The sequence below is a fragment of the Strix uralensis genome, chromosome 29, assembly GCF_047716275.1.
Source record: "Strix uralensis isolate ZFMK-TIS-50842 chromosome 29, bStrUra1, whole genome shotgun sequence".
Classification (NCBI taxonomy): Eukaryota; Metazoa; Chordata; class Aves; order Strigiformes; family Strigidae; genus Strix; species Strix uralensis.
In genome coordinates, this window is record NC_134000.1 from 1,864,332 (window position 1) to 1,887,240 (window position 22,909).

Here is a 22,909-nt window from a genome sequence, read left to right on the forward strand (position 1 = left end):
GCACAAATCAGACACTGCATGTCCTACATCCCACCCCATGCTGTACCCACAAGACAACTCTCTTACTGCTGTGGCAGGAGCTTGTTATTCCTCACATGGACCTGGTTCTCCAAGACCCAAAGATGCAAACTCCACGGTTAAACTTAACTCCCCTGAATTTCAGTCACCGTCACTAAGCTGTTGTCTACAGATAAGAAGAGATGCTAAGGAGACATCCCTGACACATTGTCATAGCCAAATGAAAACCACTGCCGAGAGATGACACTAGCGGGATAGACGTTGGCTTTTTATCCATTAAGTGTGAGCTGTTCTTTAGGATAATTCTCATCCTGTTAGATCTACCCTTCTAATGAATCACTACTGCTCCTGAAAGACACAAAAGATAAGGTTTGGAGGTTTTTCAATAGCTCGATTTCTTCTGACATGCTTTTTAACTATGTCCATTTGTAGGTTTGCTTTGTTGTACGACATCTAAACTTTCACAAGTCCAGATCTCCCAATGGCACCTTGCAGTCCCCAGCTTGTATAAACTTATCTAGCCACACCAATTTAGGAGAGACCTGCCCATCAGTACTTGCCGAGATCTTGCCTGTTATTGCCCTTCAGAAAGAAAGCAACGCTAGATTTGTAAGCAATTTCATAATGATATATTTTGGCATTTACATCTTGCTTACTTTCACCATCTTGACAGTTGGGCATCCCATGATGATACCAAAGGCCAAATACTCCTGACAGAATTGAGAAACATGACTGACAAGTGAACAAAGCTGGCAGTTCTGTGGCCCAGGCTCTCAAACCACCATGCCGCCTGTTCTCCTGCAACCACACCTTTGGCACATGCAGTGTGCAAGGAGGCTGCAATACACTTCAAGTGCCGTGGCGTGTTTATCTTCTGCAGCCAACCTTTCTTTGGTCTACTGGTGCATTATAAAATCATTTGAGTTTGGGAGAATTGATTTCATTACAAGCTACCTCCAAACCCAAGGAAGACAGTAAAATTACTGGTGATTGAATTGCCTCTTCTGTCCACTAAGATCTATTGCAGGAAAAAAAACAAAGGTCGTTTAATCTTCGCATATATTATTTTTTAGTAATGGTATAACAGCCAAAGTCAAGCAGTATAACTATTCCAGTAAACCCAGTCTGCTACAGTCAAAGCATCCAAGACTCCATCTCTGTGCTGAGAAATCCTGTGTGGAGTCAGCATCTCGCAAGCTCTGTATTTCCCTCTTTCACTGCACCTAGGCTCTATTTTCATGTCCTTGGATGGTCTTTGCATGTCCTATGGTAACTGGCCAATCTCACGCCTCCAGGTAGCGTATGGGTACTACAGGGAGGGATGCAAGGGGGCTCGAGGCACTGTGCCTCGCAGGATCATTTCCTGAGCTTTCAGAGCTTGGTGGGGACATTCCTAAATGGATCTTATCTCGGACTGATCCCCTCTAGCCCCATAGCATGGCACAGCACAACGTCAGCGATGTCAGGAAAAGGCAGTGCTGCACTGAGATCTGCTTCCAGACACCATTTTCAACTGGAATGCACTGGAATGACACTTATCTCTGTGAATGTCATGGAGCAGAAACTCATTATCCTGCCTTAACAATGCGACAACAGGAAGAGACTTTCTCTATTTATACTATCGTTATTTTTTATTACCATGCTATGCAGTTAAGAGCTGGGTATGGACATGCAGAGGGAGGAGAGGCACAAAGCCAGACTGCATAACAGGGAGGGCTTTGGTGGTTTTCTCCCTTCATGAAAAAGTGGTCAAAATGCAGCCATGCTTCTGGTAGAAACCACAGCAAGGGAGAGCTCCGAACGGGGAACAGCAGAAGGATGCTGAATTGGCCCCACGGCTTCACTTAAGAGCTCTTCCCTGGAGGGAAATGCACAACAGAAAACATCAAAGCCTTTAGATAAATGAGTAACAGGCAGGGAAAGTCATCATGAAGTGACCAGATGCAAGAGCTGAGCTCTCAGTACCGAGGGGAAAGGTTAGGATTGGAGATGGGCTGAAAAATGCACTGAAGGTGAAGGCAAACAGGTTATGCTTGGTGCCACAGAGAAGGAAATCCAGAGAAAAGCTGCAAAGAAACACGATATGAACAGCACGATGGACTAGGAAATGGTGGCATCTGCAGCTGACTTGTGAATGGGCAAGAGCCTGAATATGCTCAGGCCAGAAAGCACAAGTTTAAATTGTTTAGATAGAGAATAAAGGATACAGAGGTCACCTGATGGATCTAAGCTTAGACAGATCTCTCACTCTCTTCTACGCCACTAATCCTCCTCTTCCTCCTCCTCTCACATGCAAGCATGTGTTTTTAAATACTCTTTTAAGAGTATTTAAAAAGAAATCTGAACAAAAGTCAGGGCAACTTAATTAGAATAAAATGCTACTTATATTCAAAGATTTAAATCATCTGTTTGAAATTTCAAAGTGGCTTTCAAAAGTTCATAATGAAATGGAAGAGATGGCAGATGCCCTCAGCTGACAAAGGAAATCATACCAGCTTTCCATCCCTGTACACATGCAATCCAGTTGTTCAGAATATTTTTTGGTGTAGTTTGAAATAAAATGTTTGCAATGCTTCCCATTTCTTTATTGCAAATCAGGACCGAAATATTTAATTGCTGAAGTTCAGAAACTCTTAAAATCCATATCAAGCAGGATTCGACATGTGCTGTATCGCTCAATAGAAGAGTTGGAGAGTACATTGCAAAAAGATGCTAGACTTCACTGAGCATTTATTTTGGTGGCAACAACTAGATCTGGAGATCCCAGAGGAAAACTGTGCAGTGATTTACAAGTTCCTGTCTACGTGTTTCCACAGGGAAAAGAAGCAGCCTCCTTAAATAGCATCCTAGAAGCCTGCTTAAACACCTTGCCAGGCTTTGGGGGAAGCTCCTCTTGAACCCTCACATTTCACAAGAGAAAAGTAAAGAGCAGCCTTTTGAGCCCTGTTTTCCTGGAGAAGTTGAAGCAACTCAGGTGCACCAAGTCAGACCGCTGGTCTTTGCTGCATTCTTGACCTCAGCTCCTACACCAAGACCTCCGGGACCCAGCAACTCACCACGAATTATCAGCCAATTGAACCAATCTCCCTGCAGCTGCACCACCCTCTCCCATTCAGCAAACCAGGAAACCGGTGACTGTCTTCTGAGACCAAAAGGAGCAGGACAGGCTGTCCACAACACAACTCATGTCAGGCATTTGATTCGGGACCACCGGAACACCACGTGCTTGCAGCCTCCCAGAGCATGGGTGTCTTTGGCCGACACTGGTGTGTAACCGTTTCAGAAGGTACTCAGGATCAGGAGGTTGCAAGCTGGATCCTTACAGATTCGAGCACTCTCCAGGAAATCTGGGAGAGATAAAGCTCTAGAAGAAAAGGCCCCCAACCCATGCACCAGACACTTGCTGCATCTTTTGCCTGTGCCCTCATTAGCATGCTGCTTTGGGGCTGTGGTGCAGTTTTGAAGCCAGTGTCTGCTCAGCTCCACCTAAAAGCTCATTCTACTTAATATTTGGTCCCAGGGACCAGACCAAACCTACTGGAAAACAAAGTTCCTGGACCACACAGTGTTCTTGTCAGGGCCTCAATACCAATTGCTTTGATCTACGATCTCTAAAGGCACTTGCAAATAAAGACACAGCTGCTGGTAAATTCTTAAATGTCTCTCTCACCAGCTCACAGCTTGCCCATTTCTTCACACCACGTTTGGTCTACAGGAACCGAGCTCCTAGAGCTGTCGCCTGCCACGCAGCATCTTACACAGCCCACGGCCAGCCAGGTTGCCTTCCTTCGTTTGCTCTTTCAATCTAACAGAATCACTCTTGCGAGATGTTGTGTTGGAGACACCACTGCAGTACAAAACCTCGCTGCAGCACGCAGAGTTTTATCAAAGGTTGCGTCACGCTTAAACACTATAAGCAACAGCAAACCCCACGTGTCCTGCCCGTTTCCAGCTACGGCTGCAATACAGCAGCTCAGATGCTCTGGTTCCGTGTTGTTACCAACCATGTTATCATGCAACAGTGTTTTGCACAAAGAAGACGAGCTCCTTTACCTCTCAGTGCTGATGCGGTAGCGAGCCTCCCGGTTACCGACGTTGCGAACCAGCAGAGTTTTCTGGGAGCTGTACTTGACTGGACAGACGGAGAAGTTCAGCTGGTCAGGGAAGTCCAGGATAGCTCGGGCACCAATAGCTCGGATCGGCACAATAAACTTTTCCCTTTCTGTGATGCAGGTGAGCTGGTAGAAATAATCCTGCAGGGAAAGAAACAATCTCAGCACAGTGCATTCAGTACCATCCCATGGCAGAAGGAAAACTGCTGTTTTCTATGACTCTAACAGTAGCATCCAGCAATGTCAAAGGACTTTTTACCTTAGTGACCTTTCATTCCTGCAGCGTGACTTCAACAGGGCTGTTAACTTGCAAAGAAGAAACAATCCCATTGATTCACCTGCTTTCACAGCAAGCTGGCAGAACCAGACAAAATTATCTGATACTTTGATTCGGAGGCACCAAAATAGAGCAATTTCATGGAAGGGATGACAGCAGTAACAAGAACCCGCTTTGATCACCACCGCAGATGATCAAAGGCTCCACTAAGCACCCAGTTGTGCCACAGCACTAACTCCAATCCCAGCAACGCGGCGACCTCACTGACGCTGGCCAGGGGACGCTCAGGTGCATTTTCAAAAGGACTTTGCCACGTGCACGACCAACACTCAGTCTTCGGTGAAATATTTAACAAGCTGGACACAGGAATTGTTTTAATGTCAGGTGAGTGCAGGGTAAGTGTGTATTTCCCACCCCTTCCCAGAGCATTATAGGGACAAGGCTGGGGACACACACCCTTAAAAAGCTATCTGATCTATCTCCCCACCCCAGAACTGGCTCAGCTCTACACCCAAACTATTCTTGCAAGATGTCTGACGAGTACTTAAAAGCACTAACAATTCCACCCCTGCCCTCAGCAGCCTATTCCAGCTCTACCCTAGACTTAAGAGTTCTTCCTGTGTCTAATCTCAGTTTCCCTTTCCAGCTCACCTAGCCTCAGGGGACGTGGGAAATAGCTTTGCTTCCTCTCTGCTGCAGGGCTGATGCCTTGTTAGCATGCCTGTCTGAGGCAGGTGGTAGCAGGAGCTGCAGATGGGAGACACTGGGACAGCCCTGCCAGAGCAAACTCAGCTGTGCTACTCCCTGGCATTGGCTTGTTCACAAAAGAGACAGACAGTCCCCCCAGCTGTCTGGCCTTTAGCAGTAGGAAGGCAAATCAAATCACCAAAATCATTTTACTGTAGGGAGGAGCAGATCCATCTCCAGATGGACGGTGTGGCATTGCAGTGCTGCAAGTATCCCCTTGCCCCCGCTGAAATCACCGGTTAAACTGTTGCAGTGGGGCCAGGAGCCATTACCTCCAGCAGCTCTCTTAGCCATGAGTTGATGGAAGCGCTGCATCTTATCACTCACTTGCTGTCCTGATCTTTTTCCCTCGGTGCTTTGAAGCCATCTTTTATCATTGATATCATTCCCTTGGTGCTTTGAAGCCATCATTATCATTACCATTTTTATCATTGTTGAAGCAGCAAGCAGATAATTTGATTTAGGAATTGCACACAACAAACTCTCTTAACCAGAACAGATTCAGATTCCTCTGCGCTTGGGATTTCTTGCTCTCCCACACCCGCCCCCCTCCAAGCCTGGAAGGGCCCTAAGGCAGCCAGAGGAGGCACAGACACAGAGCTACTGCTTGAACACAACAACTAACACCCAGCGCTACCCACCAGCTGGGGTTTAAGGTTGCTGTAACAGATGTTGTCACAGCCAAGATGTAGAAAGAATAAAGAAAGATCTTTCTCTCTAGACATATCAAATATTCACACTGGACCTTGCAGAAGGGCTTTTGCTTCTCGTATTTGGAAAGTAAAATACCAGGAAGGAAACTGCAGCAAACGACCTACAGAACTGAATATCACATTTCAGGAGAGCGTTTCATCTTCAGCAAGTCTTTCTGAATTAGCAATTTTGTACTCAATCCTGCAGCCTAAGCCATCTAAAATAAAAGGTACGGGCAGCCCATGTGAATTTAAAGCACCTACTATCTGGGTACTTCACATCCTGGACTGTTTAGGTCCTCAGATCATTGCATTAGCAAATGAAGAATCCTATTTACTTTGTTGTTGTTGTTGTTGTTACTGTGGCCACACTACTGTAACAAAGGCACTGTAAATCCACTTGAAAGCTGCCTGCCTTGTTACATCTTGGCATGCCATGTTTACTTCTCTCTCCCAGATGCCAGGTTGACAGAGGATGATGCAAGGAGTTCAGATCAGCAGGGAGATAAAGAAAAAAGAAACTTCAACAGTTGGAAGTATTTAAGGGAAATAATAGGAAACCATTTTCAAGTCACTGTCATTGCTAAGGAGCAAGTGGATCCACAGCAATGTACAGAAGAGCCCAAGGAATAAATGCCTCCCCCAGGTGTAACCCCCCCAGAAGCAAGCACATGCCACCTTCCCAGCTCTGGGGCCGGGGAGGGGCACTGGGACTGCCTGCCCCGGGAAAGGGACTTCTCCAGGTACACGAGGGCAAGGCTAAAGCAACGAGGATTTGGCCACAGAGACAACCATGACCTTGAGAGAGCAAGTTGCCTCTCGCCATTCATGCACACTCACGTTGCGTGCCGAGCCCCTTCTCCAGGGACGCCCTGGGACGCTGCATCCTGTACAAGGCTGGACTCAGCTCTTCAGAGTGCCCTGACCCTCCAGCCACACTCTGTGACCCACCAGAATGGGACCTTGCACCAAGCTGAACGCAGCCTCAGGCCAAAGCGGGGGAAAGCCAAGGGAAGAGGGGTGCCAGGCAGAAGCTGGCTGTTCAGGCTGCTGTGAACCCACAGTCCTGTGAGCTTTTGCAAGCTGAATCACCCTCCCTCGGGAGGAGATACAGGCTGCAGTTCTCCACTGCAGCACTGCCCTGCGTTACCAGCTCTGCTAGGCACTTGCTTAAAGTCTGCGGGTACAGCTGGAACCGGTTTACAGCCTTGTTTTACTTTGCAACTGCAAACCCTTAGACGGTTTCAAACCAGGTTTCTAAACCAGCATGCCTCGGTGAGAGAGGGGTTGCATCACTTCCATGCTTTAAAGACTGTTTTTAGACCCACCAGCTTCAGTCTACAGATTTTCATGAAAATACAACTTCATCCTTCCTACAACTCCTCTCCCAGTTTCAAGGAAAACACCTGTCACTGTACAATGGTTCCTCTTCTCTTATTCACCTTCCAGAAGCAGTAAGTTACAAGCTCTGGCCTGCAAAGTATCACCACTGGCATTTGAATTTGCACCCAATGAAATTAAAGAACTGCTTGTGTCTCAGAGGTGTCATTTCAGGCTCTTTGCAAACTCAGGCTAACATTAATTACTGTCACAGTGACAGCAACCCTAACTGCCCAGTACACCAGCAAACGAGGTGTCGGTTTTGCTGCGTAACCAATCCTAAACACTTCACTGAACTCCTTGCAGCAGACAACTGCAAAGAAGAGATCCTTGTAGCACGAGGCAACATAGCAAGTCAAGCAGGGAAAGCTCCCTGCTGAAACCAGGATATCATAAAGGCTGGAAAATAAGGGCCATGAGAAGAGAGGAGAGACTGGAGGGTGAAGACAGCTTCCCATGAGAAGGGGTGGCCCTTCTCCTGCCTTCCTCAGCCACCAATTCACAGGACTCTTTGAAATCAGTCACTTTGCTCCAGGTTCATTTTGCACAGGGCCATTTGCCTTGATTTTCTGCCCCTTTCCTCCCCGCAAAAGTCATCTTAAAAGTGTACTTGGAATAGCTTCTGTGTGCTACCAAACATCTAACAGCGCCCGACTGAATTTTAATTTCAGTAATGCAATAACTCATTGGCCTGCCATATTTCATATTAATGGGCATTAATTCAGTCTCCACTGAGCATCAGTAATGAATCTGGCAAACCTTACAGACTGAACTTGTATTGCTTGAATATATTGTATTGCTACAGCGAAAAGAGCGAGAGGACAAAACAGAACAAGCTGTGCTATGTATTTATATGCTTCTTGCTTCCTTCTTCCTTTAAGACAATCTATTAATAAGCCAAAGGACACCCACAAATGTATTCCTGTCTATTGCCAGTCAGTTCCACAATGGTTTCCAATTAGGCAGAGACTGTCAGACCATAATGCAAGGACACCCGAACACAGGGTGGCACGAGAACACCCACACCGTGCAGCTGAAGCCCTAACACAGAAATGTGTACATCAGAAGCACCAAGAGTAACTAACTGGAAATGTTGCCCAACAGAAAAATTAGCATTTCTTATTTCTAAGGCAAGTGCCAATAAACAGAGAGACATGACAGCTATTTATTTACTTTCTGACAGTCCAATCCTGTGGCACATTCCCAAATGACTGCAAGAAAACAGGAAACTGCTCATTTTTCCAGCAAGCACTACATGGCACATGGCATTTCAGCCACTAACAACTCACATGGTCCTTTTATTTAGGGCTTAGCTGCAATTTTACTCCCTTGAATCAGGGGTGACTTCGCTGAAGTCAGACTGACCCCAGGGAAGAACAGATTCAAACCAACTCCACAGCAGGAGGACTGCCCAGCCCTGGCAGAGGGGCTTGTACCTGCGTCCCAGCTCACTGGGTGATCCACCATCCCTGCAGATGATGGCGCAGCAGAGGGGCAGAGGCTGTTCAAAGGCAGCACTCGTAAGCCTTCCACAACTAACACACAGGTATTCTGCATGCAAGCCACTGCAAGCCCAACACAGGTGGCTCTACAGAACCATTTCCCAAAGCCTCTTTGCTAAGGGGTTTTCAAGGTGCCGTGCACCTCCTGACTGCGCTATTGACACATTTTTAGCTGAGCTACAGCACTCTGGTACTTCGCTGGCCCACACTCCATCAAGTACGAGACAAAATGTTCCATTCGTACAAAATTCTGACTCTGCTGTATAAATCCCCACGTGCTCCTCGCTGAGCAGCATGCATCCCTCTGCCCATGCCCTGCACAACCCCCAGTGCAGCAGAAACCACCGGAGTGTCACTGAAGCTGTGCAGAGGACCTCTCGCTGGCAGAGCTCCCTGCTCCATACACTCGCCAGTTCAAGGGCAAGACAAGGGACAAAGTATTGGACATTGGTGTTCTTGCGGGTTCTCTCACCCTACCTGTATTTGTGGTGATGTTCACATGTTGCTCTGCTGACTCTCTAAACTTGAGGAGCAGCACTTTGCCCTTCATGGGCACCAATTTACCTCTGCCACCCCCAAAAAGAACACTAATTAATATGAATAAATCACATTTTGAAGGCACCGGTGTACTTTGCAAAACCTGCTTCAATGAGATTAAGCTCTTGTGTCACTTGGGTAGTTTGGAGAACTGCCCTAGGACAACATAATTTTAACCCTAAATATTAATGTTGTTAAATAATTGCTCAGTCCCTCCAAAGGAACAGATTATTTCACAAGCACGGGGAGCTAGGGACCACAGGGCATTTCCTCTTTAGTTTTCTATATCCATGCTGTTTGAAGATAGGACAAAGTGTTAAAACTATATCTAAGCAGCAAGTGAAAGATGAAAAAGCAGGTATGCCCAAAGAGATCTTGTACCTCTGGCTGAGTGCAGAAACATCTGCTGGCTCAAAGCTATCCCCTAGCCTCACCTCTCCAACAAAGTCATGCGAAGAACAGTGCTAAGAGGTAGCAGGATGCTGGTGGAAGGACTCAGCCTGCCTTTCCTTGTTTCCCTGCAATGCTTCCCCCCTTCCATGCCAGGTATTGAATTCTTCTGTACTAACAAGCCTCCAGATAACAGTATTGACCCTTCACATCACAGCACTGAGAATCAGACCTGCCAGGGCCACAGCACTGATGTGCAAACCTCTAAGCAAAGGCAGGGCGTGTTTGGCATGGAAGAGGTGCCAGCTGACAGAGCAACCACAACAACACGCATGACGACACAGCCACACCGCAGGCTCTGGGTAATGTGTCTGCCTGCAGCTTGTACCTGCCTGTTTATTCCCGTACGTGCTCGTTCAGGCAGATGTCTCAAAGCCACCTGCAGCCCAACAACCTCCTGCCGAGTTAGGGACATCTAGAGCTCAGTGTGCCTGTGCCAGGCTGGCTCCCTACCACCTGTACAGCATTCCCACTGCCTCAGCCTCGCAGCTCCATCGCAGACAGCACAGCTGCAAGGCTTGAAAACAGAGGGGATGGAAAAGCACCATCTTTGCTCCAGTCCAGGGTGAGGCAGGGAAGTGGCTGCCCGTTGGGAAACAGAAAATCTCTCTGGATCCATTTGTTCCTCTAGTATTTTCCATAATAATTAAACCCCTACCACTGGGTAGAGATGGCTAAACATCAACACCCCACCCTGCCATTTTCCTACTCTTCCACGTGCATCTTCCCTCGCGAACGCTCAAGGAAGCGCAGGGAGGGAAAGCACAGCCCGTCAGTCCCTGCTGCAGCAGCTAACAGCATCCTGCAGTTCCAAGAGGGGACCAGCTGCAGACTGCCCGACCACAGCCTGGAGCAGACCCCACAGCAGGCTGTGGGCTATAACCAGTGCGTAAAAACCGCGATGACTTCAGACATAATGTTCCGCTGTCTCGCTACCGTGTCCAACACGCTAGGCATTAAGGTGACTCCAGTTTTCAAAGGTGGCGGTCCCCACTCTGATCAGGCTCACTTTGGGTCTTCCAAATAACAGGTCACTTTTAAACAGACCTCTGTATCTACCGTGAGTGGAGCAAACCCATAATCACACAGCACTGGACAGGTACCAGAAACCAACACCTTGGGAGGCCGCCCCACCACAGGCGGCAGACTCTCTTATCTCTGAAACCAGCAGACATGACATTAAATGTTCCATCACTGAAGGATAAAAATGGTCTGAAACACATAAGAGACTCCAGCCTATGAGAGCATAATCTTCACCATGGGGAAAGAGTTTCCCCCGGTTCTAGATCCAGGGCAACCCCACTGGAACCAGGACAGTCCTCAAAACCCACAGCAGATGCCCTGTTCTGAATCCAGCCCTGCAGGTTCAGCTTCCACTGAAGGCACCAACCTCTCTGGACCTCCAGTCTCACCTTGTTCTCCTCAGGGGTGAACTGGATGCGGAAAGTTGAACACATGCCAGGTGCTACCTTACAGCACACACCACCGGGGCTGGTCAACTTGAAGTAAGGCGACGTCTCCAAGACAACCTTCACCAGCCGAGGAACCTGCAGGAAAGACAGGAAACTATGATTTTGCCACTCATATGGAAACATGAGGAGAAAATACCTGGCCATGCCCTGGGGACATCTCACGTTAACCACCTTTCCAAAGCACTTTTAACTCTTGAGGTTGTCACAACCCGGGGCAGGAAGCCCAGGAAGTCGCAACAGTTCCGTGATCCCCTTGGGTTAAATTAAGGTGAAATGACAGCAAGCGAACGGTTAAAATGTTTTACTTGCGGTAGAAAACAATTTAAACTTGGAAAAGGATAATAAGCAATGTGATCTCTTATAAATCTGTAAGAAATAAAAGCAAGGAAAGAAATAGAAAGGTGAGAAAGAGAGTCAAAGAAATCTGGATCAGCACCCCTGGATCCAGAGTTGTCTCGGGTCCGACCATCTTGGGTGGTGGGTGCACACACAGCAAAGTTTCAGTTCATCTTATCGGCTGATTAACATACTTCTGCTTCTGGGGCAGAAATGCTCACCTCTTGTCAGGCCTTGTCGCCTCTTCAACGGTGAAGGCACGAAGTCGTTAGCAAGGCAAGCATGGTGTCTGGCTTACACAACAGAGCCACATAGTACCGGGCTTACACAGTGCAGCCAGGGATTAGCGGTCTTTGTGCTTGAGGGGAAACTTTCGGTTCCACTCAGTTTCCCCCCCCCGTTGAGGCCCACATAAGGAGTTTGTCAATACAACTGCAAGGGAGTGGGGGGTGCAGCCTTCCATACACTCCCGCTCCCTTGGGTGACATTCCTTAGACTAATCACAAAGGCCACAGCTTGTCCTGCAGGTTTTCTCTGTCGATGAATGTTTGAGGCATCAATTCCTTCAGTTCCTTACAGAGGTACATGCACCTAATACACCAGGATGGAATCCATCCTGCCAGGGCCCAGAATCAGCGTGGACCCCATGAATGGTCTCCCTTGGACAGGGGCACCCACGCTGCTCTTTCCAGTATTCCCAAGCTAAACGCCAGGCCAGGAATGGCGCAGGACTCTCCAGGAATAACTGAGGGACCACCCTGCAACTGTCTTTGCCAAAGGGTCTTCCATTTCCAACCATGTCCCTGTCAAAACCTGTTCCCTCAGAATATACTCTGACTTCTCTTGCTGTTCCCCCACCCGCAACATGCCCTGACAGCTTTTTTTGTCCACTTGTTTGTTTTCCAACAAGACTGGTAGATTTGGAGGGGGGGTTAATTCACGTGCTCTCACGGACACTTCCCTCTGCCCGTCCTGCCCTCCTCTCACGTACACATCTTACTCTTCATTACAGAACAGTATCTTTAATTACACCTTTCTTTTTCTGAACATTCTCTGCCTCCAGCATACTTACTGTTACGTGTCAAGAGAAACCCTTGCGTGTACAATGTTCTCTCCCAGAGCACTTTCCCACTCAGCTCCTTTCCTCCCTCCTGTCTTTTCCCACCAGCTGCTCTTGGCACATGCCTCATTCAAGCAAAAGTTTCCCCTGCCAAAATTCAAAAGGTCTCTCTTTACAGTGCAACAACATTGCTGGCATTTTTAAGCTTCTCCCTTCTCAGCTCTCCTGGGAAATCTCAAAACGATCACAATTTTTTCAAGTAAAGCTGGAGACCTTCAAGAGAACATTACTCTGGATGTGCTGTGGTTCTCCAAAGGGAAAGCAGAGAGCCACGTTGCTTAGAAAAACCTGACAGAACTGCATTAAGCTTAGCACGAGCCTAAAGTGGCACCTAAAGGCCTCCCACTGCTTCTGCTAAATCAGTCTGTTTCCCCTGCGGCTTCAAAACACCCTTCCTGGAGTGATAATGCCACTAACCATAACTTCCTCCAGCATGGAGAAGGCTCAAGCCCTGGGCCTTGACAGTGAGCCGCACAGAGGCAGCTAAACAGGCTGTGAGAGGCAGGGGTGCCCTGCCAGAAACTGAGATTAACCAGGGAGCCACCAGCACATGGTGCACACTCGAGGTAAAGCAGGAGAGCAGGTAAGAACTGTACAACCCTCAACGTTCCCATCAATCCAGGGCTTTCAAGGGGAAGGACGCCGACTAGAAAAGCTCCTTTGTGTTAGATACCACCAATGTGTGGCCAAAATCAGGGGGAGAATCCCCAGCATGGGAAGATTTCCACCATCTTGCAGAATAAAGGTGGTGAGACATTTTATTCTGGGTGTGCTGTGCTGCAGCAGATAACTTGTTATGCTGTAAACCACAGGAATTACACTGCTCTCCTCTTCCAGCACAGTGTTAAACCTCCGCATCCCAGCACTTACCTTGTCAGTGTTCCTCAGAATCAGCGGCACTTCGTAGACCTCGAAGGGGACGTAGTTCTGAAATACCACCTCTGAAGGAAAAGGCTGAAACAAGCTCTGTTCCAGGTCAACTGCTGAGAACTGGAGAGGCAAGACAGAGCGGTGAGAGGAGGGTCAGCTGCTGGGAGAAACATTCATGAAAGAATCCTACACCGATCTCCAGTGGAGTACAGTCTCTTGGTGAGTATGTCCACGCAGCTCACGCTAGGGAAACAACCCCCCACCTGTGTTCTGAGCTGATCAAAAGTTTCTGGACCACACTGAGCAGGCTCAAGCTAAGAAGCTCTTTTGGCGGGTGTTCCTCCAGGTTTCCTTCTCCAGAATGCAAGGCAGCGCTTACTGCCAGCAGAGCCCTGTGCTGACGTGGTCACACAGCTCCAGAGCACTTCCTGGAAGAGCCACGAGCACTCATGGAGCAAGCGAAACCCAAGAATTTACACGAGACTCCATGGGAAACAATTTTGGGATGATCTTTACTCTGAGACAGAGAGACCGAGTCCCACACATCCCTAAATATCTTTTTTGACAGAGAGCCTAGAAACCAGTTAGAAGACAACACTACCAGAGGAGGTAAGGCTAAAAAGAAAGTAACACAGTAGTTGGGAAAAAGACAAAGGAGGTGAATGCTGGATAGTGGTAAGGTTTAGCTCTTTTCTCAGCATTACTGGGCAACTTCAGTAAGACTGGACTTGGTATCTCCGTTTTCCACAGGCTTTAAATAGATGCTTTATTGTATTCCATTATTGCCATTTCATTTAATACCACTGCAGAAGCATGTCTGAAACTATACACAAACAGCAAATGTTCACAGAGCAGAGGCAATACTTGAGAAAATTCCTCCCTGCTTTGTCTCCCCTCTCCCAGCTGCACTGTTCCCACTCAAAAGACCCAGGCAGGCCTCCTGCTGCTCCACAGGAGCCACGCTCACAGGGCAGCTCGTGCCTGCAGCACGCTGCCAGTTATGTGTGCGCTCATCTGATGCGTTCCCAGCCTCCTGTGCTGCCTAGGGCAATCCTTAACCAATTGGTTACAGGTCTCTTGCTGGCAATTTTCCACTCAACAGCCTACCTCAGCGATCCACCTGTTTGGACTGTGTGCTATAGTGAGCAGTCCTGTGAGAAAAGCAGCTTAAACATACATCTAAGTAACCACTGATCCAGAGAACGCACTTCCCAGGGCCCTCTGCCCAGGGCCATTCCCCCGTCTATCTGGCAGCCTGCAAAATCTAACACCCTGTAAAGGTCCCACACATTGTTCCAACCCAAAGCATTTATGCACTTGGTTTTGTTAAATCTTGAGTAATTTCTATAGGCCCTCAGCCTTCAAAGGCCAATGCTGCCACCGTTGAGGGAGTCCCATGACCCCAAGCATTTGACAGTGACTACACCAAAGCACGAGGTGGCTATTTCACCAGGAGGATGGAAAATGGCAAGCTCAAGCCCTTGTGGCCTGCCCCAGCCTTCCCCCAGTATCAGCTAAACTCCAGCAAAACCCACCAACTTCAGCAGAGGTTATTTATATTGACTTAGTGCAAATCAGGACTTCCAACCTCTCACCAGGGAAAAACGTTCTACCTTTCCCCAGCAGAAGGAACTCCACCACCACCAGCAGTTTGAAAAGACAACAGGCCCTAGCCACTGAGGTATTCAGATGAGCCGGAGGCACGCCTGTCACAAACACACACCCTCTTCAAATGTCACATCAAGCAGCAAGGAAAAGGGCAGGAAAAGGCTACCTTGTGATGGGAGGTTTCACCCATGTCTAGAAGCTGGGTAATCCGGGGCCGCCTCATCTCCCGGGTGCTGGCCAGCCTCTGCTTGGTGGTAAGAGACACCTCCTTCAGGAAGGCAGAGGGAGTCAGCTGAAATGCAAAACACCAGCAAGAGCTACAGAAATGCCTTTCTGCAGAAAGACTTTTCTCATTCAAGTGCCACTGATGAGTAATTTGTGATCACAGCCACTAGGATAGTCCTGGAAGTCCCGTAAATTACCTGCTGAAATATTTAACATCAGTAAATTAATGATATAGAGCGGAATACACACGCTCTAAGCAAGTGGCTCTGTCCCATTAGCTTCTCCTTCATGAGGTGATGCGACATGTTGGGGGATTTCTGCTCTTCGGGTATTTGTTCCCTCTTGAGTTTTGCTGGATTGAGCCAGAGACCTTTGGAGAGAGCGGGGAGGAGTTATCAGAAATCCCCTAACTCCACCCTTGCACAGTGCTCACAACCAACACGCAGGTGGAGATGGCACTGCTGGGTGAGTCAGAGGAAACCAGAAAAGCAGTGTTGTGCCAAGGCTGAGGTGGAGAGGAATGGGCCCAAGTTTTCATTATTTCTTTTCCGTTAGCACTTGTTTTCTCTCTGTTCTGGCCTCACAGACCCCTCCACAGAAGGATACAGAGATGTCTCCTTGACAGAGCCTCAGCACTGGGTCACCTCCAGTGAAGGGAGCTCCAGCCAGCAAAGGGGACAGTTGTGGGTGGGAAGGAGGAATAGCCCTGAATCCACTGCTGTTTGCAGGGCTGCATCTGTGCTCCACACAGGACACGAGATGCCATGAAACAACTCTTTTGGAAGCTATTCTATCTGGGACAGCCGTGTCCTGTCAAGACTCCAGGCGGTTTGAGCAGCCCACCACATGCCCAGCTGCCCAGCGGTGTGGCCAGAGCAGCACTGGCAGGTATGCCCACGTGACAGAAGATGTTACTGCCCACACAGCAAAGAGGACGGAAGGAAGCACATGTTTGTGCTTCAGCTGTTCCCGTGCAATGCCCAGTACATTCCTTTATCTCGGCTCCACTGGCACGTTCAGGCAAGACCCTGGACTTTCCCTGAAGCAACACAGTCCACCCCCCACTGCACCATGACAGCCCCCTCCAACAGAAGCACGGCAGCAAAGAGGTGGGGAGGTGGTGCCTGGCTCCACAGCACCCTGACAACAGGAGGGGAAGGCAGAGGAGGGACAGGGGCAGCTTCCAGCCTTAACCCAGCTCCTACCCGGCCCCCAGCAGGTACTTACAGGCACACGCTGCTCTGCCTCTCTGACCAGCTTCGGATAACGACGTACTGCCACCTTACTCTGGAGTCCATCAGCCATTTTGGAGGACCCCATGGACCGATGAATCTTGCCAGTGGCCATGACTAGGCAAACCTGGAAGGTGTAACAATGAGACTTTGAAAATCTAGAATCCCATTCGCAGCAGACCCAAAGGATACACCTGTGTCTCCAGGCTGTGGCATCCTTCCTAAGTGGAGAACATAAGGCTGCCCCACACTGTTTCGTCATTAGACCATATTTAAGTGGCAGAGTTAAGATTCATAGAAGTAAAACTCCATAAAAATATTCCCTGAGCCAAAAAAGCCTTTTGCTGTGGGTGCAGTCCCACGAGCCACAACTATTTCTTTTCATGAACTTCATCTGTCAGCTGACAGTGAGATGCACCAAGGGTCCCTTCCAAGGGTCTGCTGGAGAGTCCCCAGCTCCACATATTCTCATTTACTGCTGTGGCTCCTGCCGTAAGTATTTACAGCACCATTTTCCCCTTCCCAGCATCCGATCTCTGCTATCCTGGATTGGCAACTTTGCATCTCCTTTTTTATTTACTCTTTTTCTGGCATCTGGACCACATTTCATGGAATCGTGTAGGCTGGAAAAGACCTTTAAGATCATCAAGTGAAACTGTAGACCTAGCACTGCCAAGCCCACCACTCCTTTCCCTGGATGTACGCAGGAACTGCTGCTCAGAAAATCCCTACGGATTTCAAATGCAGGATGAGGGCCCCCTGCCCCAGGCACCCTCCTGCCCTAGGCACCCCCCTCTCGCACAAGGGATCCCCCCAGCCCTGCGGCGTGGGGCAGGGGGTGTCACCCTCCTTCGAGCTCCTCCGCAGCCCGGGTCCCTGCTCCACCACGCTCCCAAGCCCCCCCCCGCCCACCCGTGGCTGAGCCGCCCAGCAGCACCAGCACCCAGAGCTGCCCTCCGGCTTTCGGCTGGGGAGGGGACGCAGACACCACTCCCCCAGCATCCCCCACCTCTCCCTCTCTGCAGGGGCCGTGGGGACACACTCACGGGAGGATCCCCGATGCCAGACAGGCTGTTGTCCCCGTTGCCAGGACAACTGGGCATCCAGGCACTGGGCAGCCCCAACACTGCCATGGCAACGGCGGGGACACAATGGGGGGCGGGGGGGACAGCTCTGTGACACGGGGGCAGAGGGGACAGAGCTCCTCTCACAGAGCTCCCTGCCCAGGTACACGGGTGCAGCTGAGACAGGGAAGTCGAGGGAGGACCAAGTCTCTTCCAGGTTTCTTCCAAATGACCGGGCTTATCGGTTCCAAGAAGGCTTGCAAGCCAGCCACAAAAGGAAGCATCAGCCATCTGTCCCCAGAGGAGATCCATGCTTTCAAAAAGAGAGCCCAGAAGCTGAAATTTCACCACCGAGGATGCTCAGGACCATGGAGTCAGAGGACGTATCGCTGCCCCCTCTCCACTCCTGAGGTTGGACATACCCATCTCTGCTCCCTCAGGGACCAACAAGCCCCTCTTCCCTTGCCAACACTCTCTCTGCCCCATGAGCTCCCCTCTGCTTTCCTGCACAATATCCAACTGTCACCAGTAAGTTCAGCTTGGAGCCACCATTCCCAACTCACACTTGGCTCTCAGCTGGCTGCCTGCATTTCTGACTCCAAGAGGACACATGTGGAGCAGCCCAGGGCGTGGAGAGGGGATCACACTGGCACACAGCCCAGCACAGAAGCAAGCCAGCCACCTCAGCACTTCAGACAAGCCACCCTCCTCCATCCTAGCAGGGTCTGACCGAAGCAGGCTGCTGGCCCTGCTCTCTTCAGAGGCACAGGGAACTGTTGGTTCATACAGGGAGCCGCTCTACAGGGCTGAAAGTCCTTCCCCCATCCCCTGGGAAATGCTGCTGACAGCTCTCATCCTCCTGCAGAAACACACGAGCGTACAGCCAAGGGCAGCAGCAGGCGTGTGGCATTATTAACCTCTCTCTTGCTGCAGTGCCAGAAGGACACAGGGCACCATCAGCCTGCATCCCCCCGCAGCCCTGCTGCAGGCTCCGAGACAAAGCCCCAGCACAGGCACTGCCCAGCTTCTGCACACCAGGACCAGAGCCCCTGGCGGGTGACACAGGCACATCAGAAACATCTTTCCTGGCATCAGTGCTGCACTCACCAGATCGAACCCACAGAGTAACTGGGCACAGCTGGTGTCTTGCAGAGGACACGGAGCTGCAGCAAAGGCAAAGACAAGGGCTGCAGTGAGGACCCAGGGAGAGGAGGGCACTGCTGGCACAGACAGCTTACACCATCCGTGGGAGCATTCCCTTCCCCCGTTTTAACCCATGAAGGAAGAACTCCAGCGCTCAACGAGGGACTGACTGCGACATTCAGACCGTTTTAGATGCTATCAAAAGGTCTCCTACCAAATAACTGCAGTGAGATCACTTACCCAACTGCATCACCATGAAGTCCCAATCATGAATTCCCAAATGGGCAGCCCATAACCCTCTCTAATCCAAGCCGGGTTTGTACTTGTTTTCTTCTGAGAAAGAAGGGAAATAAAGTTGGCTCCTTTTAGCCATGTTTCTCCTGCCTTCCCCTGAGCAATGCAATCCCACATTGCAGGGGAGAACATTGATTTTTTTGGTAGCACACACCTCAACACACAGCCCTGGGTTTGCTTTCTCCCTTTTTATTCCCATGTTTGGAATCAATTTTTTTCCTCACTTTCTGTTTATTTTACATCCCACTTCCAAACCCGGAGCTGGTTCTCTACTCCTTTTCTAAATCAAGACAGTATCTCAAATGCCTACATTTTGCACACCCTGACATTAGCGGTGCAACCACGAAATCCAAAAAGAGTTAACTCGTTTTTCCCCACTGCTTTTTGAAACAAATCAAAGTCCTTGGCCCCAACAAATGTAATGCCTCCTAGGTTTTCTTTTTCTGTAATACTATGAAACCATTAAATCCAGCCAGCTGTCTTTGCATAAATGCAGAAGAAAATTTACAAGCCTCAAGGAGTTAATCACAGCTCAAGGGGAATCTCTGACATGGAGGTTAGCAAGGCAGTAACTGTGAGGCTGTGACTGCCGGGAGACAATGCCACAGGAAGATGGGTCCATTCTGGATGGAGGTTCAGGCCTGACTCAGCAGGGTACTGCCCTTAGGCATCTCAGCCTAAACAAGAAAGTGGACAGTTGTCAAGGGCACTGATCACCTACACAGTTACAGGATGCTTCGATAGTTGTTCTGGGGCTCACTCTACCTTAATCCCAACTCTCCCGGCCTTGTGTTTCCTCCGGCAGCTAAAAACCACCTAAGTCCCCACCATATTGAGGGCAGAAACATGCTGCAGTACCAGCGCACTGTAGGAGCAGGGCTTAGTGGCCTTTCACAGTCACAGAGGCAGAGCAGGGGTCAGTCTCTCCTCCTCCACACCCAGCTCTTCTCCTCAGCTGGCAGGGTCCTGCCAGGGCACTCTCCATCCCACCCAGTGCCATGGAGCACCACAGGCTGGGGAGCACCAGGCCCTCCTCTCCTCCACCCAAGGAGGGCACAGAGCCTCCTTCAGAGCCCAAGCACATGGCAGCTCTCTACCACTGGACATCTCATGCATTTAAAACCATGGCAATACCTGAGCACCCACAGCCCAGCAAGATCCTCCCACGGTCAGCTCCAAGGACCACGCTAAATGCCACAAGTGGTCCTTCCCTCCAACGTCTCCAGGACAAGAAAAAAAACCAATGTGCCTTACCTGGTCCACCACAGCTTGGTTGGCATTTGCAGCTTCTGGCTTCACTTGGCAGCTCCATTTGCTGTGGGACGGGTCTCCTTGGCTCCTGGTTTCACAGCAAATCGGTCATCCAAAGCCCCAGCAGGTCCAGTACCTCTCCTGCAGGGCACTTTCAAACACCAACATCTGGTTCTGTGATTTGAAGCAAAGGAGAGGAAGATTAGAAAAAACAAGAGCTGTAAGTGGGACACAGGGAAGGGACAAACCCAGCCCGTGACATGCATTTCAGCCTCAGCCCACAGGAGCCCCAGGCACAGTCACGGCAGCTACAAAGCACCACAGCGTGTTCAGAAGCAGTGCTGGGAAAGAAGCAGCTTGCTTTCTTTATGCCTTGTGAAGCACTGAAGGGACAAGCTGGTCTCCTTGCCACTGCCAGGCCAGCGGGTGCAGCTCCCTGCAGCACACGGGCTGTGCCAAGAGGTGCTGGGGCAGCCTGAAGGCACCAGCTCTGCTGGGCGAGGAAGTTACAATGTGAGCAGGCATCAAGAAAAAAGGCAAAGTGGAATGTGGCTTTACCTGCTCTGGGCAGTTGCCTTCATAGGCTTAATACAACCACGCAACAGCCACAACTGCTGAGTTTGAACTCAAGCAAAATCCCAAAGCAATTGCTGGATTAGTCAAATATTTGACTGCATTTGTATCCAAAAGTCTTTTGCCAAAAAAACTGGGCGTTTTGTTAAAGAACAGTCACACAGAGGCAGTCCTGGGCTGGAACCTGAGCCAGGGCTTTATGATTTTTAAACAGGGCACCTAGTGCATCCCTTCAAAGAGCCTCTGCTCTCTGCTGTGGAAGTACTGTCAGACTCCACAGCTTTGACGTGATCGAGGTCTCCACGCTGACTCCCCGCACATCACATTTTGGCAGTGGGAGCAGAGGGGCAGGTTTTAATTTTCAACATAGAGATCGTCCAAGCTGAACTGTTAAACCAGCTCCTTGGGTTCTTCCTTTGAACCTCTTCCCATCCTTCACACATCCCAAGAACTACCATGAATCAAAGAGCCAGCAACAAAACCAGCCCCAAACATCTGCAGATTCTCCTTGAGAGAAACCTTCCCACTCATGAAAAAACAGCTCTGTAATAAGCATATGGCCTCGAAAGCAGAGGGGAAACCCCTTCAAAACACAAATCAGGAGTGGAGCCACTCGTGAAATCAGACCGGTTGATCAGAAATGCTGATCGGTCTGTGCAGGGAGCACCAAAGGCCTGAAAGAATGAATCTGCCAAGCCACTGATAGCATTTAAAACAGCTGGGATTTTAGAAGACAAGACAGTAGCCACATTAAAAAAAAAAAAAACAAAAATGAGGATAAAAAATTAAAAGATAGGCACCCCAGTGGGTCCAGAAACAGCTAGGTTTCCATCTCAGTGACCATCAGCACAAGCATCTCTGAGTTTCAAGGCTCAGCGTTGCAGGACAGACCCACCCAACCCGGAGCTGTCAGCCTCACGGCAGAGCTTTTGCTTCCCATTACCAGGTCTGTTATAGGAGCAGCTCAAGAGGGTGCAGGTTTGATTTGAGCAGCCTCTCTCTGTCAAGGATGAAAACGGGGTCCTGAGTACCCCACTTGTGACTTCCTCTCACACTGCAAAGTCCTCCTAGTGCACCCTGGCACCTGATCTCATTAAAAGGGAAGAGGGGAGCAGATGGAAACCAAAAGCAGCTGTCAGCTGCCAACCACTGACCCCGTCCGACTCCATCCCTCGACCCACTGTGGCAGAGGCACAACTGGCTGCTCCCGGAAGGACAACAACAAGGCCAGCAGGAGGCAAGGAGGATTTCAGGTGGGCAATAAACAGCAGGAGCAGATGAAATCTTGGTAAATAAGAGACCCTTTGTCAGGAAGAAATTCATCTGCAATCAGGAAAGACAACACGTGAGGACTGTGCCACGTCCGGGACCATCCTGTCCCTGCAAACAGGGAGGAGCGGTGTGCTGGCTGGAGCAGCCACCATGTCTCAAGCCTCTCCAGCACGTCTCTGTCTCCAGGCACCAGCAAACCCAGCAGCAAAGTCCCGGTACCTGAGCTGGGATCCCCGGCAGGGCCTGCAGGAATCACACTCCTATCGCACAGCCTCTAGTTCAGGTATTCAAGCATTCTAGGAAGCCTCAGCAGACCCAGGTGATGTCCTGTAAGCAAGAGCATAAGCTATCAAGATTAAAGAACGGTCATCGTGGATACATCACACTCAAGTTAAAGGAGCCCTGAAACAGCAACGCAGATCAAAATCAACCGGACCCCTGAGGCTCCGAATCCAACCAAAGGATGGACATTAATTATCAACATGATCGAACTATGGGGAGGGATCGTAAGTACATGGGACTATACATTAACACAGAATAGCTCCCTAATTCTAGGTAAGATCAATTGTTAGATATGTACTCAAATACCTGCTTTGATACAGCAAAGGAATTTGCTTAGGAAAAAAGAAAATGGGGGAATTAATACAAGGAAATGATCACCTGCTTTGCAACTTATTTACTTATAGCCACTTATAGCAACTTATAATGATTTCTGAATATTGCTTAATAATCGT

General features: G+C 49.4%; 1 protein-coding gene and 1 long non-coding RNA gene across 2 annotated transcripts in view; both read right to left on the reverse strand.

The window, feature by feature from the left end:
• Window positions 1-16,690, reverse strand: part of LOC141935860 (hydrocephalus-inducing protein homolog) — an 89,720-nt gene extending 73,030 nt beyond the window's left edge. The window contains exons 1-5 of the mRNA XM_074852506.1: window positions 16,574-16,690; window positions 15,288-15,413; window positions 13,514-13,633; window positions 11,128-11,262; window positions 4,072-4,271 (exon numbers count right to left, since the gene is read on the reverse strand). Coding sequence (XP_074708607.1) covers window positions 4,072-4,271; window positions 11,128-11,262; window positions 13,514-13,633; window positions 15,288-15,413; window positions 16,574-16,666 — 674 coding nt within the window. The 5' untranslated portion in view covers window positions 16,667-16,690. The remainder of the gene's footprint in view (window positions 1-4,071; window positions 4,272-11,127; window positions 11,263-13,513; window positions 13,634-15,287; window positions 15,414-16,573) is intronic.
• Window positions 1-22,909, reverse strand: part of LOC141935867 (uncharacterized) — a 432,617-nt gene that overhangs the window by 297,456 nt on the left and 112,252 nt on the right. The gene's annotated exons all lie outside the window — the stretch shown is intronic.